Below are 15,185 nucleotides of genomic sequence, written 5' to 3'. Positions count from 1 at the left end.
GGCGTAGAGAGACAAGTACCAAATGATTTCTCTCATTTGTGGAGTATAACAATGAAGCAAAACTGAAGGAACAAACAACAGGAGACTCACAGACTCCAAGAAGAGACTAGCAGTTACCAAAAGGAAGCAGGTGGAGAGGGAGGGAGAAGGGGATTAAATGGCATTACGATTAACACACATAATGTAGGGGGGCACAGGGAAGGCAGTACAGCACAGAGAAGACAAGTAGTGACTCTATAGCATCTTACTATGCTGATGGACAGGGACTGTAATGGGTTATGTGGTGGTGACTTGATAATGGGGGGAATCTAGTAACCACAATGTTGCTCCTGTGAAACCTTCATAAGATTGTATATCAATGATACCTTAATAAAAAATATGAAGACTTTTTAAATGGACATCAGGCAACAAAGGATAGTAGATCTGTAGTAAGACAGAAACACACAAGATGAGTCCTACAATTGCCCCAGCTTATTGCCTTGGAAGAATTTCTAGGCCACAAAACAGGGATAGGGAACCCAGGAAGAGAAGAGAGGTCTGAGTTAAGAAGATGCTAGAGACTCTACTCTAGAGACAGCAAGGTGACTGTCATATACAAGGCACAGTACCTACAAGGAGAGAGCCACACAGAAGATCCTGAGACGTGTAGAAGGTATCCAACAAGTCTTCAGCTGAATACTTACCAGTATATAGGGCAGAACAGAACCACCAAACAGGATGAGAGGGAATAGCACCCAGAGCTCACACAGGTCCAGGTACAGTTCCTGTTCCCATAAGCCAGCGTACTCAGAAAGGTTTTGCCACTATAGTGGGACAAGATGGTACTGCCTAACACAACTTAGAAGCAAGAACTTAAAAGATTAAATTATTTCCAAGTACCTTAACTTTGTCCAGAATAAAGTTCAATATTTAATGAAATATAAAATATCTAGCACCCAACAAGTTAAAATTCAAAATGTCTGGCATCCAATCAAAACTTATCAGGTATGCAAAAGCAAGAAAAGTCAATTCATAATGAAGAGAAATCAAAGCCAACCCAGAAATGACACAGACAGAATTTGTAGACATGAACACTAATACAGTTGTAACCGTATTATACATGTTCAAGAACTAGGGAAAAGACAGAGCATGAAAGCTATGGAACTGGAAGATAGAAAAAAAGACTGAATTTCTGGAGATGAAAATAGAATATCTGAAATGAAAAATATGGTGGATGGGATTAACAGCAGATTAAACATTACTGAGAAAAATATTAATTAATTTAGACACATAACAAGATTATCCAAAATGACACAGAGCAGAAAAGACTGAAAAAAACAACTTTGAACAGAACATCAATAAACATCAAGCAGCCTGATGTACAGTTAACTGGACTTCCAAAAGGGAGAAGGGGGTCAACAAACACACATTTATATATTCTTATATAAATATATATTAAAGAAATGGTAAAAAATTTTCCAAATTTGATATAAACTACAAATTCATAGACCCAAGAAGCTCAACAATCCAAGCATAAGAAACATGAAGAAAACTCACAAAATACCTAACCAAATGTAATCTAGAAATTACTTAGACTAAGGCTAACTTTCAGATTAAGTTACTGGGTGCAGTTTCAACTGACCATTCAATAGAGTACATTAAATCAAACATTAATTTGAGTAAAGTATTTAACCGAAATCTTAATGACTTCAAAACTAGCAAAATACAGCTTTTAAAACAAAGTATAAGTTGCTGCTTTACTAGGTATATAATTCATTAAAATAAATTTGTGTTGATCATATTTTAGCAAAAAAATTTTTTAAAGCTAAAGCATGCTTCTTACTTTTTTCCTTTAATTTATATAGGTCATTGAGAACAGAAATAGGACACTGAAAAAACTTCTAAAGAAACTGGGAGGTGAAACTGAAAATAGAAGCAGATTTGAGATTTGGAATGGAGCTAGTCCTCTCAAAAAACAACCTGACAACCACTATTTTGGAATACCATTACTTTCAAAATATACATATACTTTTAAAAAAAATATTGAACTGTACTCAAAGTGGAAACAAGCTAAAGTGTCAGTTTTTAGCACCTTCGTAACTATTTAGGACTCAAAAAAACCTAAGTATTTCTTGGAAAAAGAATCATTCAAATAAAAAACATTAAAGTGGAAAATTGTTTTCCTATTTTTGTAAACACACCTGCTTTTTTAGGGTTCAGCACACAAATTAAAAATTAGACAAAAATAAAAGACATAGAAGAACAAGATCTGAGTATCTACTGTAATGGCTACCCTTCCTGAAATGCATGACCTAAAACAGTATCAATTAAATTATTCTACCATTTTGTTGAGGAAATAGTGGGATATTTCAAAGATGAAAAATAGTTACAGTAGGAGAGGTGCCAAAAAAATATTCACTATCCTTGTAAATAATTAATGTCCACATTCCTTTTTTCTGAGAAAAAATATACACACACATTTAGGCAACGAATATATTTCTTTGGCTGCCTATACACTTTTGGAGAACATATAGTAGTATAAGACATCCTTGTAGGATTGACACATACATAAAAAATAACACAAATCTCTTTGAGCACACAGCCTGAGAAGTTGCCTCTGAAATAATTATTTATGGATTTGACTTCTACCCACTTTTAAATAAAGAAATTTAAAAAAGAATTTCCAATAAAATACAGAATTTATATTTTGTTAGGGTAATAGTCTATTAGACTTATTGTCTAGTAACAATTAAGTATTAAAATGCATTAAATTCCCACATATGTAAAAGATAAGAATCTCCTGAAATTGAAAGCTCTACACTACTCTTGTTATCAGTATTATTCAAAAGAAATAAAGCTAAATACATGTTATTTTGAACACAACTGTAATATTCAGCTTGAGAACCTGTAGTGATGTATTTAGAATGCATGTATGCTACACTACCTAAAATGATAAAATGGAGTTTTATTTCACTGGTCCAGCTCCCAGTATGATTTTGATATTCAATTGCCATCTCAAAAACACATTCCTACTTAATATGAACCCAATATCATAAGCATAAAAGACCAAGATTTTCCTACTAAATCATTATCTAGTTGTCATCAAGATTTCACTAACCTGCATGTCAAAATTAGCTCTAAGAGTACCTTAAAATAATCCCACAACTATTAATCTAATAAATCACATGATAAATCATCTAATCAGACTTCGGTCATTTTACACATTTAAATTACTTGCTGCAGCAGCAGTCCTCACTAATCAGAACTGTTTGAAATTCTCTCTTCTAAAATGTGTTATTACTTCACCAGTTTCAAAATTTGAGCCATTTATTTTTAGACACAGAGGTTAATGGAAACATTTCTGTGTCAAATATACATAACTTCACAGTAAAGGTTTTTTTCCCATTAGGAAACTATTCTCATTCTCTCTCTCATTTTTCCAATAATCAAAGTGGCTACAGTGTGGTTTGGATTTCAGCACAGAAGACAATAAATGACAATACTTGGTTTGCAGAATGGAAAACTTAAGCTTCACAATTTTAACAAGTATAATTACTGGGTTGTGATAAATGGGCTGGGCATGTAAGACTGTTGCTCCTTTCAAGGTCCAATTCTTGAGCCACTTGAATGCCTCTAGCCAAAGAACCAAATCAGGAGCTTAAAACATAAATTCTAAGTTTACAGTATGCAATTTTTCAATAAAACAAGTTATCTAGAAAAGAAAAAGACACTTACATTTGGAACATGACCTGGTTCAAGAATACCCCATCCACCAAAGCCACATATTCATCCAGGTCGGCCCCATTTCCTTCAGCCAGAGGTCCAAACGTTTTAACCTGGAACAGAACGATCATCACGATACGAACGCCCACCTCCATCTCTGCAGCCACAAATAATGCAGCAAAATAATACGATAAATTACACCCCACTTACCCAAGTGACCAAGGGGCTGGTCATGAACTGCTCCAAACGGGGCGTAAAAATCTCGTTCTCCATTTTACGGATATTTGTAAAAGGAACTCACAAAAATACGCTTAAGTAGGAGGAAATCAATGAAATACGTTAGATACCACGCTAAGAATTCAAAGCGGCCCCCGTGCTCAAAACGTTCCAGCCACCAGTGGGCATGGAACCGCTTCGACCCGCGGAGCCTTCCCTGCCCGCAGCCCCTTACCAAGGACGGGCAGGGCTCGTCCCCTCCCCGAGGGGAGGGGGCTTGAACGTGTGTTCCTAACCCCTCAGTTTCTTGCGCCCCGCCAGCCTTTTCAGTGCGCCTCTAAAAATCACTACCGCGCTCCAGCCTCCTTCTCCTCCGCCCTCTGGAGTGGCTGGAGTAACGCTCTCAGAACCGCAGAACCGAATGACACCCCGCTCCTCGCCGACCAACCAATAGCGGGAGACCGCGCTCAATGAAAGCGCGCTGCTCCCTCCACCGACTCTCCGCCCCTCCCGCGCCGAAGCCTCTGGATTGTGACGTAAGAAAACCTCTGTATGAGCGCGCTCCCGAGCGAGCGCGCCTCCGAGCCGGCTCCGCCGCCGCCCAGATTTTGGCGGCGGACGCGGGCGCGCGCTCGCTGCAGCTGCTCCGGTGGCCGGCCCCTAGCTAGCGCCCAGGATGGTTGCCAGGGCTTAGGGGGCGGAGACGGGGAAGGCAGAGGAAGGAGTCTGTCTGCTTACTCGCTCATACCTAATTATATGAATGGGATGAAAAGAGAGTGAGGCCCACCAAGAACTCAGGGAGTTAATCAGTTTAAGCCAGAGAGCTAGAAAGGACTCACACCCTTTCAATGTGAGTTCATTCCACATGCTCTGAATCTGGGCTGACCTTGAGACTTGCTCTAATGCAGGTGAGATAGGGCAGAGACAAGGGACAAGCGTTATGATAAATTTTCCTTAAAAAATGCTGAGATTAGCATATTAACTGGAGAGACTTATCTTAAAGCTGAATTTCCACTTTTGAAAGAGAATTGGGAAGTTAGATTCACCCAACGACTCTCTTACGGCAAGGCAAGCAGTCTTAACTAATCTGTTCCCAGTACTTGGGGTAGCCACTAACTTAGAGAGGAACAAAAGGTTTGTCCTACAGAATAACCTAGAAGACTGGCTATAGACAATGACATACTGTCTCTCACCAGAGATAGAATCATGAGATGAGACTGCCTGACAAGCCTATACCCCTGACCCTATACCTTTGCCCCATTCTTGAAAGCCTTAAAAGACACAATCCCAGGCTTTGGGTGCTCCTCCTCCTCTCTGAGATTGCCCACACTCCCCTTCCTTGGAGTGTGTATTTTCAAAAGACTTTTTTACTGCTCAACTTACTGTACTTTGTCTCTCTGCTCTTTCAGTGGTGTCTTTGTCACTTTGCTATTCCATTCTATCTTCCAGACTTTAAGCATAAGTCTTCACTCTCTCTGTCCTACTCCAGATAAGCAAGTAAACCTGCCTTTCTCTACCTTGACTCTGGTCCTCCCTTAGAGTATATTCAAATAACTTTCATTCTGCTTCACTACTGTGTCTCTGCCCTTCAATTCTTTGTTGCCGTAGGGACAGGAACCAAAGAGAACAAACTGATCACCTCCAACAGATTAGCTATGGGGACGGGGTATTCATACCTTGTATAACTGGCAGTTCATCTCCAAAGAGATTTTTGTGTCAGAAACAGATGGATGGCAGTTCATTTCCAAAGAGATTTCTGCGTCCGAACAACCTATTGACTAGACAATGAGCTGGATCTATTGACAATTTTCCCTCTTTATGCTCTTTATCCTACCTTTGGTTATTGTTTCCCTACTTCTAGGCATAATTTACATTTCTCAGTTACAATCACACTTAAATTCTTTCTCCTGTTTACTGTTAGTTTGCCACATTTGGATTTGTGTACTCTTGAAAGCTTTCAAACAAATGTGATCCTTTGGCATATGCCATTATCTTCAAGTGGGAGATCTTTGTGATTCTAATGCTTTCTAATGTCATTCTCAGAGAGAAACCTAGTGAAAAAAGTGAGCACTACGATACCTTATATACCAATATGAATTTTAAATGAATTAATGAATTGTGTATCCTTTAAAAAATAAAAAAGAGAGCGACGAAGTTTACTTTCTTAACTTAGATCTGAATAACTTAAAAAGGAAAGAATGGCATTTGGTTAGACAAAATAAGTAACTTCTGTAGAAAAACCAAACCAAAACAGAAAAAACTCCTAAAATGGTGTGAGTGCCGGGACAGCGCCCAGGACCCGGAGCAGAGTCCACAGGGGCTCCCACTGGAGCTGTGGAAACACCGCGTGCATTTCGGGGCAGGTGGCATCTGAGCTGGAGGAATCTGCCAGGCAGCAAGGGCCCCGGGCGCGTCCGAGGGGCAGGGAACGCAGGACCCTTAGCCGTCAACCCCCAGGGCGGGGACGGAACGGAGAAGAGACGCGCGTTAGGGTCAGACCAGCCCCGGAGCAGCTGTCAGAGTTTGCGGGGGGCGCAGCCCAGGGACCCAGAACTCTGCCTGAAGACAAATCCGGGTCGCAGAAACGCTTGGCTTCCTTCTGGAGAAGCCGGGCAAGCGTACCCGGAGAGCTGACAGGAGGTCTCGGCGGCGCCGCCGCGCAAGCGCAGGGAAGGCGCCCGGGACGCAAGCGGCACAGCACACGACCCCCCTCTGGCGGCCCGCCTCCGGGCTGAAGACGCCGCGGCGGCGGAGCCACTCCCGCCGAAAGCGCGCCATCGGCGGCTCCTTCCCTCCCGGCCGCACTCCGACGCCGACTGGACCCAGGGGCCCGCGGACTCACTCACCCGCAGCGGCGGCGGCGGCTAGCCGCGGCCTCTCCATTGCTCCTCAGCAACAGTTTTCTTCAAAGGTCGCGCTCGCAGCTGAAGCCGAGCCTTGTGTGCGTCCACCCGCTCTCATTGGCCCCTGTGGGTTTGAAACCCCCCAGTCGGAGGGGCGGGAGAGCGGGACCAAAGGAAAGGGGCGCTTGTGATCGGTCTTCCCCTTGGAGCCCGCCACCCGGGGCCCGTGGATTGGAAGAACTGCACCACCTTGGTGAAGAGAGGCAGTGGGGCCCGCGGGGCGGAGGCTCAGGGCGCCAGGGCTGCCCCGTGGGGAAGCTTCACCCTCCGTACCCTTATTCCTCTCTCCCCCAAGGTCCACCGACCTACGGAGAATAAGGTCCCCAGACCGGGGGAATTCTGGCGCTCGCCAGCGCGGAGCTGCAGGTCACGGTCTCCGCGCTCAGGCTTTCAGTGCTGCGCTGTGGGTCCTGTTTTGAGTTTTGTGTAAAATAACTGAACGTTTTACTCTTTTCAGGCGTGCGGTGCAGTCGCATCCAGCAATACATAGTGTACAAACTCCGTCGCCATGCAGCTCCTCAACCTTTTCATCCCCGTTCACTGGCCTCCCTCCCCGCCCTGCACCCTCTGGTCCCTCATGGGAACAGGCTCCGCCGCTTGTAACGGTGGAGCGGCGGGTCCACAGAGCCCCTCCCTGGAGCTGCGAGCTAAGTGTCGGGTTTGTGGATGGCCTGGGCCCCTTATCCACAGAAACATCACCTTGGGACGCAGACTCCTGACCAAGGTCTTGTTCCTTGGGGCTCTGCTTGCACAGCACACGGTCTGCCTCCTTGCCCCTGGTTGACACTAGTCTCTGCCTCTTCACCCCAGCATGCAGGTAGTGGCTGTCCCCTTGTTAGGCAGAAAGACAGATATGAGCTAGGTGGAGAGAGAATAAAGCCAGTAAAGCCGACCAAAAGGGACACAAAGAGTTAACCAGATAAAACCAGAGAGCCAGAAAGGACTCAGAGTCAATTAGTTGAAGTTTCAAGGGCCAGGAGTGACTTGGAATGTCCAGACACTCCCCAGATGAAAAACAGCTTCCCAGATGAGAAGCTTCCAAGCACAGACACTCCCCCAGATAAAGAAAACATCAGAGGACAGGCACAGCAAACATCAGAGTGCTTCCCATGTCTCCTTTTTACCAATTAACCAGGCCTCCAAGGCCACAGGCCAAAGATTGTCAGTCAAGGATGTCTCTGCCCTGCCAAAAACCCCATAAAAAGAAGCCTCACAGTAAACAGCTTGCCTGTCTAATCTTAGGCAGGCCCACTCTGTTACCCTGTACAGAGTGAAATAAAATTTACTTTGCCTTCCTGACTTTGGTTTCATGTCTCACTCTGTCTGATTTCCCTGTGACTCTGAACCGAGTTCCTCCCCAACACCCTCACCCCTGGCACATAGGTAGTCTGTGTCCTCTTGCCCCTGGCACACAGGTAGTCACTATCCCCTCACCCCTGGCACTTATGTAGTCGGTGCCCCTCACCCCATATAAGCAGTTCCCTCCTGTCTGTGATAGTGATGGGCAGTCTCCTCCAGCTGGTGCTCCTGGTCTTCCTGTATGAGTCCCAAGAAACTCTCTTGTCTCATCTCGCATCTCTGGGTCTTTCCTTGTGGATGTGCTTTCCCATCCCAACTGGCCCACTTGGACCTGCCATCGGACTTGTGAACACACATCTGCTGCCCAGGATTTTGATGACTCTCAGAATCCCATTGAAGTGGAATGGGATAGCATTTGTCTTTCTGTGGCTGGCTTACTTCATTTAACATTGAGTCCTCAAGGTTCATTCATGTTGCAGCATGTTTCAGATTAGCTTCCTAGACTGAAAATATTCCATGTTTATGTGCCCTATTTTGTTTATACCTTCATCTGTCACAGTTGGGTTGCTTCCGTCTTTTGGCTCCTGTGAATAACGCTGAGATGAATGCAAGTGTATACACCTATCTGTTGGAGTCCCTGCTTTTAATTATTTTGGTTATACATCTAGAAGTAGTATTGTTGGATTATATGATAATTTAATTTTTAATATTTTGAGGAACTGCCATACTGTTTTCAGTATGGCATCTATGTTTTTGATTTGACCTCATTAGCTGAGGAAGGGATCAGGAGCTCAAAAAAGCCTCTTGCTCATTAGTCCTAGTTCTTTGCAGCAACAGAAGCCACTTCTGCACCCTCTTCTACATTCTTGGAATATTTGAAGGACTATTTTGTAAAACACAAAGAGTGGAAAGAAAGCTAGGCAGGCTTCACAATTCTCAACTCATCAATCAAACTCTCCACCACAGTTCTCCTGTGGCTTCAGTGGTTTCTCTTGCTTGCAGGCTAATGTCCTACAAATCCCCACAGGGCCTAGTCTGCTTGTTTAGCTTCAGCTCCTACTATTCTCCCCTTGCTCACTGTAGTCAGTCATGCTGTTTTTTTCTTCATTCCTTTCTATACTCTTCTTTCTGGGAACTCAATCCTCACTCTCTCTTTTTCCTAGTTAATTATAACAGCTCTGTTGAGATAGTCACATACCATATAATTCATTCTCATAAAGTGTACAATCCAATTTTTCCTCACCCTAAAGAAACCTCCTACCCATTAGCAGCCAGTCACTCTCCATTGCCTCTTCTTAGTCCTTGGAAACCTCTAATCTACTTCTGTCTCTGTGGATTTGTCCCTTCTGGACATTCCATACACATGAAATCATTCAATATGTGGCCTGTGATGGGCTTCTTTCATTTAGCCTGTTTCTGAGATTCACCATGTTGTAGCACGTGTCAGTTCTTCATTCCTTTTGATGACTGGATAACATTCCATTGTATAAATACACCACACTTTATTTACCCATACATCAGTTAATAAACATTTGGGTTTTTCCACTTTTTGGTTATTGTGAGTAATGCTACTATGAACAACTATGTGCAAGTTATTGTGTGGATATATGTTTTCTACACTTTTGGGTATATACCTTAGGAGTAGAATTACTAGGTCATATGGCAACTCTATGTTTAAGCATTTGAGCTCAAATAAGCCTCTTGCTCTTTGGAGCAACAGAGCCACTTGTGCACACTCTCCTACATTCTTTGGATATTGAATGAGATCAAAATGAAATAAAATGTATAAGTTGGAAAGAAGTTGTCTAGATTGAAGTCACCAAGGATAGTGGACTGGCTGGTCAAGAGGCTTCACTTGATGGTTTGCAGAATGTCTACCTTCACCTAGATACCAATCTTCTCTTTGTGGGTTCAGGAACTTGACTTAATTAATATCTTCATTAGATATGTCAAAGAAATAATCAATCTTCCCATGTTTTCTCCCGCCTGCTACTTCTATAGCTTTTCTTCTTTCTTCCTAATTACAACGAATTCTTAAATAGAATTCGTGCCTCATATCAAATTTACCGAGTATCATAACTCCTCCAAGTGGTAAAGATACCTCAAGACAAATGCTGGGCATAGAAGCCACAGGGCATAAATATGCAAAGAAGTAAAACGCTAACCTTTTCAAACAATAAGGCTTCTCTCTCACTTACCAACTTAACATTTCCCTGTATGGCCCCGGAAGATGACTGGTTAGCCAGAGACGGGTAAGATTCCTCAAGGGAGGAACAACCTAAGACAGGCACAGTCGCAGGGGGGTCATCAGGTGAGAAATTGGGGATCAACAGAGGTGAGGCTTAGAACCTCACCCCCCCTGTTCTGAGAGAAATCTTCTGCATATGTGGATGTTTTATTGCCCTTGTCTAGCTTGGATTAACACATAGTCTACAGGCACACACCTGATCATCTACATTTGCTCTCTTACAACACTAAACTATGTTTTCTACCTTTATCTTGTATCTACCTACCACTTCAGCATCTTATTAAAAATAATAAAGAGAGAAATGTGGTATCCACATATAAATCAAGTATAAAAATCAAATGTGTATTCATATTTGAACTGACTGTTTATAGTTCATAATGCATGAGCAAAACCAAAAGTTTCTGTGATGACTGCCCTTGTACTGTTCACCATGTAACTTATTCACTATGTAAGAATTTGTTCTCCATGTAAGAACTTGTTCGTTATGCTTCAGAAGATTGGAGACTGACGAAAATTAGGCTTGGGGTGGATTAATGATTGTGCATTGAGCATTGACTCCCCTATACAGAATTTTATTGTTGTTAACAACCATTTGATCAATAAATATGAGAGATGCCCTAACAACAACAACCAAGAAAAAGTACACACTTCCAATTGTAAAATAAATAAGCAACCGGGATGTAATGTATAGCATAAGGAATATAGTCAAAATATTGTAACAACTTGGTATGGTGATAGATGGTACTTAGAATTATCATGTATAGAAATGTTGAATCACTGTGTTGTACACCTGAAACTAATGTAATGTAATACTGTGTGTCAACTACCCTTCAATAAAAAATAATTATCTAAAAAAAAAAAAATTAATATCTTCATTGTGGATTACTCTCTCAGGGACACATTCATTAAGTAAAAATGATAGCAGCTATTCTTAGGTGAATGAATGTATGAACTGAGCATTCTAAATCTCTGGTGACATACTGAGCTCTTTCTGTATTTCATCTCATTTAACACAACAGACCTTTGATGTAGTTACTACTATCTCCATTTTTTAATTTTGTTATCATTGATCTACAATTACATGCAGAGCATTATGTTTAGTAGGCTCCCCCCTTCACCAAGTCTCCCCCACAATCCCCATTACTGACACTGTCCATTAGCATAGTAAGATGCTGTAGAATCAATACTTCTTCTCTCTGTGTTGCACAGCCCTCCCCATGCCGCCCCCCCACATTATACATGCTAATCGTCATGCCCCCTTTCTTCTCCCCACCCCTTATCCCTCCCTTCCCACCCATCCTCCCCAGTCCCTTTCCCTTTGGTAACTGTTAGTCCATTCTTGGGGTCCATGATTATGCTGCTGTTTTGTTCCTTCAGTTTTTCTTTGTTCTTAAACTCCACATATGAGTGAAATCATCTGGTAATTGTCTTTCTCCACCTGGCTTACTTCAATGAGCATAATACCCTCTAGCTCCATCCATGTTGTTCCAAATGGTAGGATTTGTTTTCTTCTTATGGCTGAATAATATTCCATTGTGTATATGTACCCATCTTCTTTATCCATTCATCTACTGATGGACACTTAGGTTGTTTCCGTTTCTTGGCTATTGTAAATAGTGCTGCTGCGATAAACATAAGAGTGCAAATGTCTTTTTCAAATTGGGTGCCTGCATTTTTAGGGTAAATTCCTAGGAGTGGAATTCCTGGGTCAAATGGTAAGTCTATTTTGAGCATTTTGAGGAAGCTCCATACTGCTTTCCACAACGGTTGAACTAATTTACATTCCCACCAGCAGGGTAGGAGGGTTCCCCTTTCTCTGCATCCTCGCCAGCATTTGTTGTTCTTAGTCTTTTCAATACTGGCCATCCTAACTGGTGTGAGTTGATATCTCATTGTGGTTTTAATTTGCATTTCCCTGATAATTAGTGATGTGGAGCATCTTTTCATGTGCCTCTTGGCCATCTGAATTTCTTCTTTGGAGAATTGTCTGTTCATATCCTCCACCCACTTTTTTAATTGGATTATTTGCTTTTTGGGTGTTGAGGCGTGTTGAGTTCTTTATATATTTTGGATGTTAACCCTTTTTTGGATACGTCGTTTACAAATATATTCTCCCATACTGTAGGATGCCTTTTTGTTCTGTTAATGGTGTCCTTTGCTGTACAGAAGCTTTTTAGTTTGATGAGTTCATTTTTGCTTTTGTTTCTCTTGCCAGAGGAGATGCATTCAGAAAAAAGTTGCTCATGTATATATAGAATGAGCATTTTCATTTCAAGTTTAGGAAACTTTGTACCAGTTAAGCTCAAAGAGTATATAGAATAGATACACTCAGTGAAAAGCATTTCGAAATGTGCATATTTTTGCTAGAAGTTCCAGAACTTCTTGACTATAAAGAAGGCTGAGAAGAAGCTTAGTTCTGGCCCCTGTGGAACTGCGTCTTCCTCCCTGACGGCATGGCCACATTCAGTATCCTACTGATCCTGCTGTACCTGCCAAGGCAGGGCCAGTCCCCACACCCCAATCTCCAGGCCTTTAGAATGCCAGAGAACCAGAGAGTGAGGCTGAGGGCTGCAGAGTGCCCCTGTGTCCTGTCTCTGTGGAGGCTGTTGGCCAAAGACCAGTGGATAGTTTGCATAAAGTAAGATCCAAATGGAGGCAGAATATGGGGTGGAGAAAATGTTTAATTGGTTACACTCTCAGAACATTCAGTGGTGACAAACATAAGACCCTTTGCTCTGTTGTGCTTCTCCTTTCAGAATGAGTGGGCTCCAACTCAGAGGACCTCTCCAAACATGATTCCATGATCTCTCTTAAATTAGGGCTAGAACCTCACCCAGCAGGATCCCCTAAGAAAGTGCTCCAATCAGCTGACACTGGGAGAGTAGCACCACATCCTTCCTGGATTTAATAATCTCTCTCTCCTCCAGGGCTTGAGACAACCTTCCCCAGAACCAGAGGAACTGGAAGTAACTGCCTTCTGTGTGCAGTGGAGGAAGCTGCAGAAGCACAGACATCAAGAAACCTCAAGCCAGGACTGTGATGAGCAGCGTCTGTGAAAAACGAGCACTAAAGGACCCTCAATGCCAGCGGCTCTGGTTTCAGAAGCATTATAAAAGCTGAGAAATGTCCTTCAGGGCAAACTCTGTTAGTGTGTCCCTTGGCTCTGAGACTCTGGTAGCCCAGAGTAAAAAGTGCCTTTTAGCTCAATCAGCCTGTGGAGACACGGGTGACAGAGTGGGCAGGTGGGTGTGAGGTGGCCAGGGCTGGGCCTTGAGCTGAGCTGCCCTGACATTATTCCAGGTTAGGGGCATGTCCCCAGGCCCCTGGTGAGACTGATTTCCTCCTGGGAAGGATACTTATGTTTCTGGGCTTAGAAGGAACATCATATGCAGACTGTGAAAAGAGAGGAATAATCATTCAATCCCCATTAGTTTAAGCCTGTATTAAGATGTTGCAAAGTGAGAGGAGCCTCAGAATGCTCTATAGGGAGCCAGGAACTGAGAGGTTCATAGGTAGATTGTGGAAATAAGTCAGAGTTCACCTTGCTCAGATAATTAGACACTGTTCAAATTCTCAAGGTATGGGGAAACAGAGGTGTGTTAATCCAGAGAGGATGCAGGGAGCCCCTGAGCCATGATTTGCTGAATCTGGGTTTAGCATTTGGGAAGGAGAGGAACAGTTGAGAGTTAAGGTCTTGCCAGAGTTAGTGGGAATTTGTCAGTTCTCAGCATCTTCCACAAATTCTATTTGGTAAATAAGACCAGTGACCTTCACCTTGGGGCTGAACTGCGCACCGTGGTAACAGAGGACTGATTCTGGGGGAGGGAGATCTCATGCTTTGGGGGTGGGGCAAGAGGGTTGGTTTGGGGGCACCTCCTAGATTCTTGCACAACCCTCAGGGTGAGGCTGGCACTGGATGAGATTGAATTTCCCAAAATCCAGTGGGACTATGGCTCTGATTTATAAGAATCTTTAATAAAGACAGGGATTCCTCCCTCCCTTTCTATTATAGGATACAATTTGATGAGTTTTACCTTGTATACATCCATGAAACCATCATCACAACTGAAATAATGAATATATGCATCACCCAAAAGTGTCCTCATGCCCCATTGTAATGCCTCCCTCCCTCCTGCCTCCCATTTGGTCCCTACAAAAATGGATCTGCTTTGTCACTTAAAGGTTAATTTGCATTTTCTAGGATTTCTATAAAGATCATACAGTGGAATTTTTTTCCCTACTGGCTTTTTTCGTTCAGCACAATTATTTTGAGATTCATCCATTTTGATACCTTTATCAGGATTCATTCCTTTTCATTGCATAGTAGTATTCCATTTTATGGATCTAGGACAATTTGTTCATCCACTCACCTGTTGATGGACATTTGAGTTGCTTACAGTTTGGAGCAGTAAGAAATAAATCTACCATGAACATCCTCTGTAAGTCTTTGCATAGACAAATCTTTCCATTTCTTCAGGAAAATTTCTAGTTGTTGAATGTCTGGATAACAGTGTATGTGAATGTTTCTTTTAAAGAAATTGCCAAATCACTTCCCAGAGTGTCTATACAATTTAATATACCACCAATAGTGTATGAGAGTTCCAGTCCCTCCACATCCTCAGCAACACTTGGTATTGTCAGTCTTTTTTACCTTAGCCATTGTAATAGGTGAGTAGTGGTATCTCACTGTGGCTTTAATTTGCATTTCCCTAGGGACTAATGATGTTAACATCTTCTCATGTATGTATTTGCTATCGATATATCTTCCTTGCTGAAATGCTTATTTCCCACCATTTTTTTTTCTTATTGTTGAATAC

At 42.6% G+C, this 15,185-nt stretch overlaps 1 protein-coding gene and 1 long non-coding RNA gene across 2 annotated transcripts in view; one reads left to right on the top strand and one right to left on the bottom strand.

Moving 5' to 3' along the window:
• The window catches only part of LOC118922368 (girdin-like), a 107,271-nt gene extending 102,790 nt beyond the window's left edge, over positions 1 to 4,481 (bottom strand). The window contains 3 exon segments of the mRNA XM_057497006.1: positions 3,715 to 3,815; positions 3,913 to 4,012; positions 4,154 to 4,481. Coding sequence (XP_057352989.1) covers positions 3,715 to 3,815; positions 3,913 to 3,975 — 164 coding nt within the window. The 5' untranslated portion in view covers positions 3,976 to 4,012; positions 4,154 to 4,481.
• A 2,043-nt stretch (positions 4,482 to 6,524) lies between these two features.
• Positions 6,525 to 8,120, top strand: LOC130682543 (uncharacterized). Its single transcript, XR_008995756.1, has 2 exons — positions 6,525 to 6,859; positions 7,279 to 8,120. It is a non-coding gene; the product is annotated as an uncharacterized LOC130682543 (long non-coding RNA).
• The last annotated feature ends 7,065 nt before the right edge of the window (positions 8,121 to 15,185 follow it).

Source organism: Manis pentadactyla, chromosome 2 (assembly GCF_030020395.1).
Source record: "Manis pentadactyla isolate mManPen7 chromosome 2, mManPen7.hap1, whole genome shotgun sequence".
In the NCBI taxonomy this organism is placed as follows: domain Eukaryota; kingdom Metazoa; phylum Chordata; class Mammalia; order Pholidota; family Manidae; genus Manis; species Manis pentadactyla.
The sequence above is the reverse complement of the archived record's forward strand: the minus strand, read 5'-3'. Positions and strand labels throughout refer to the sequence as shown.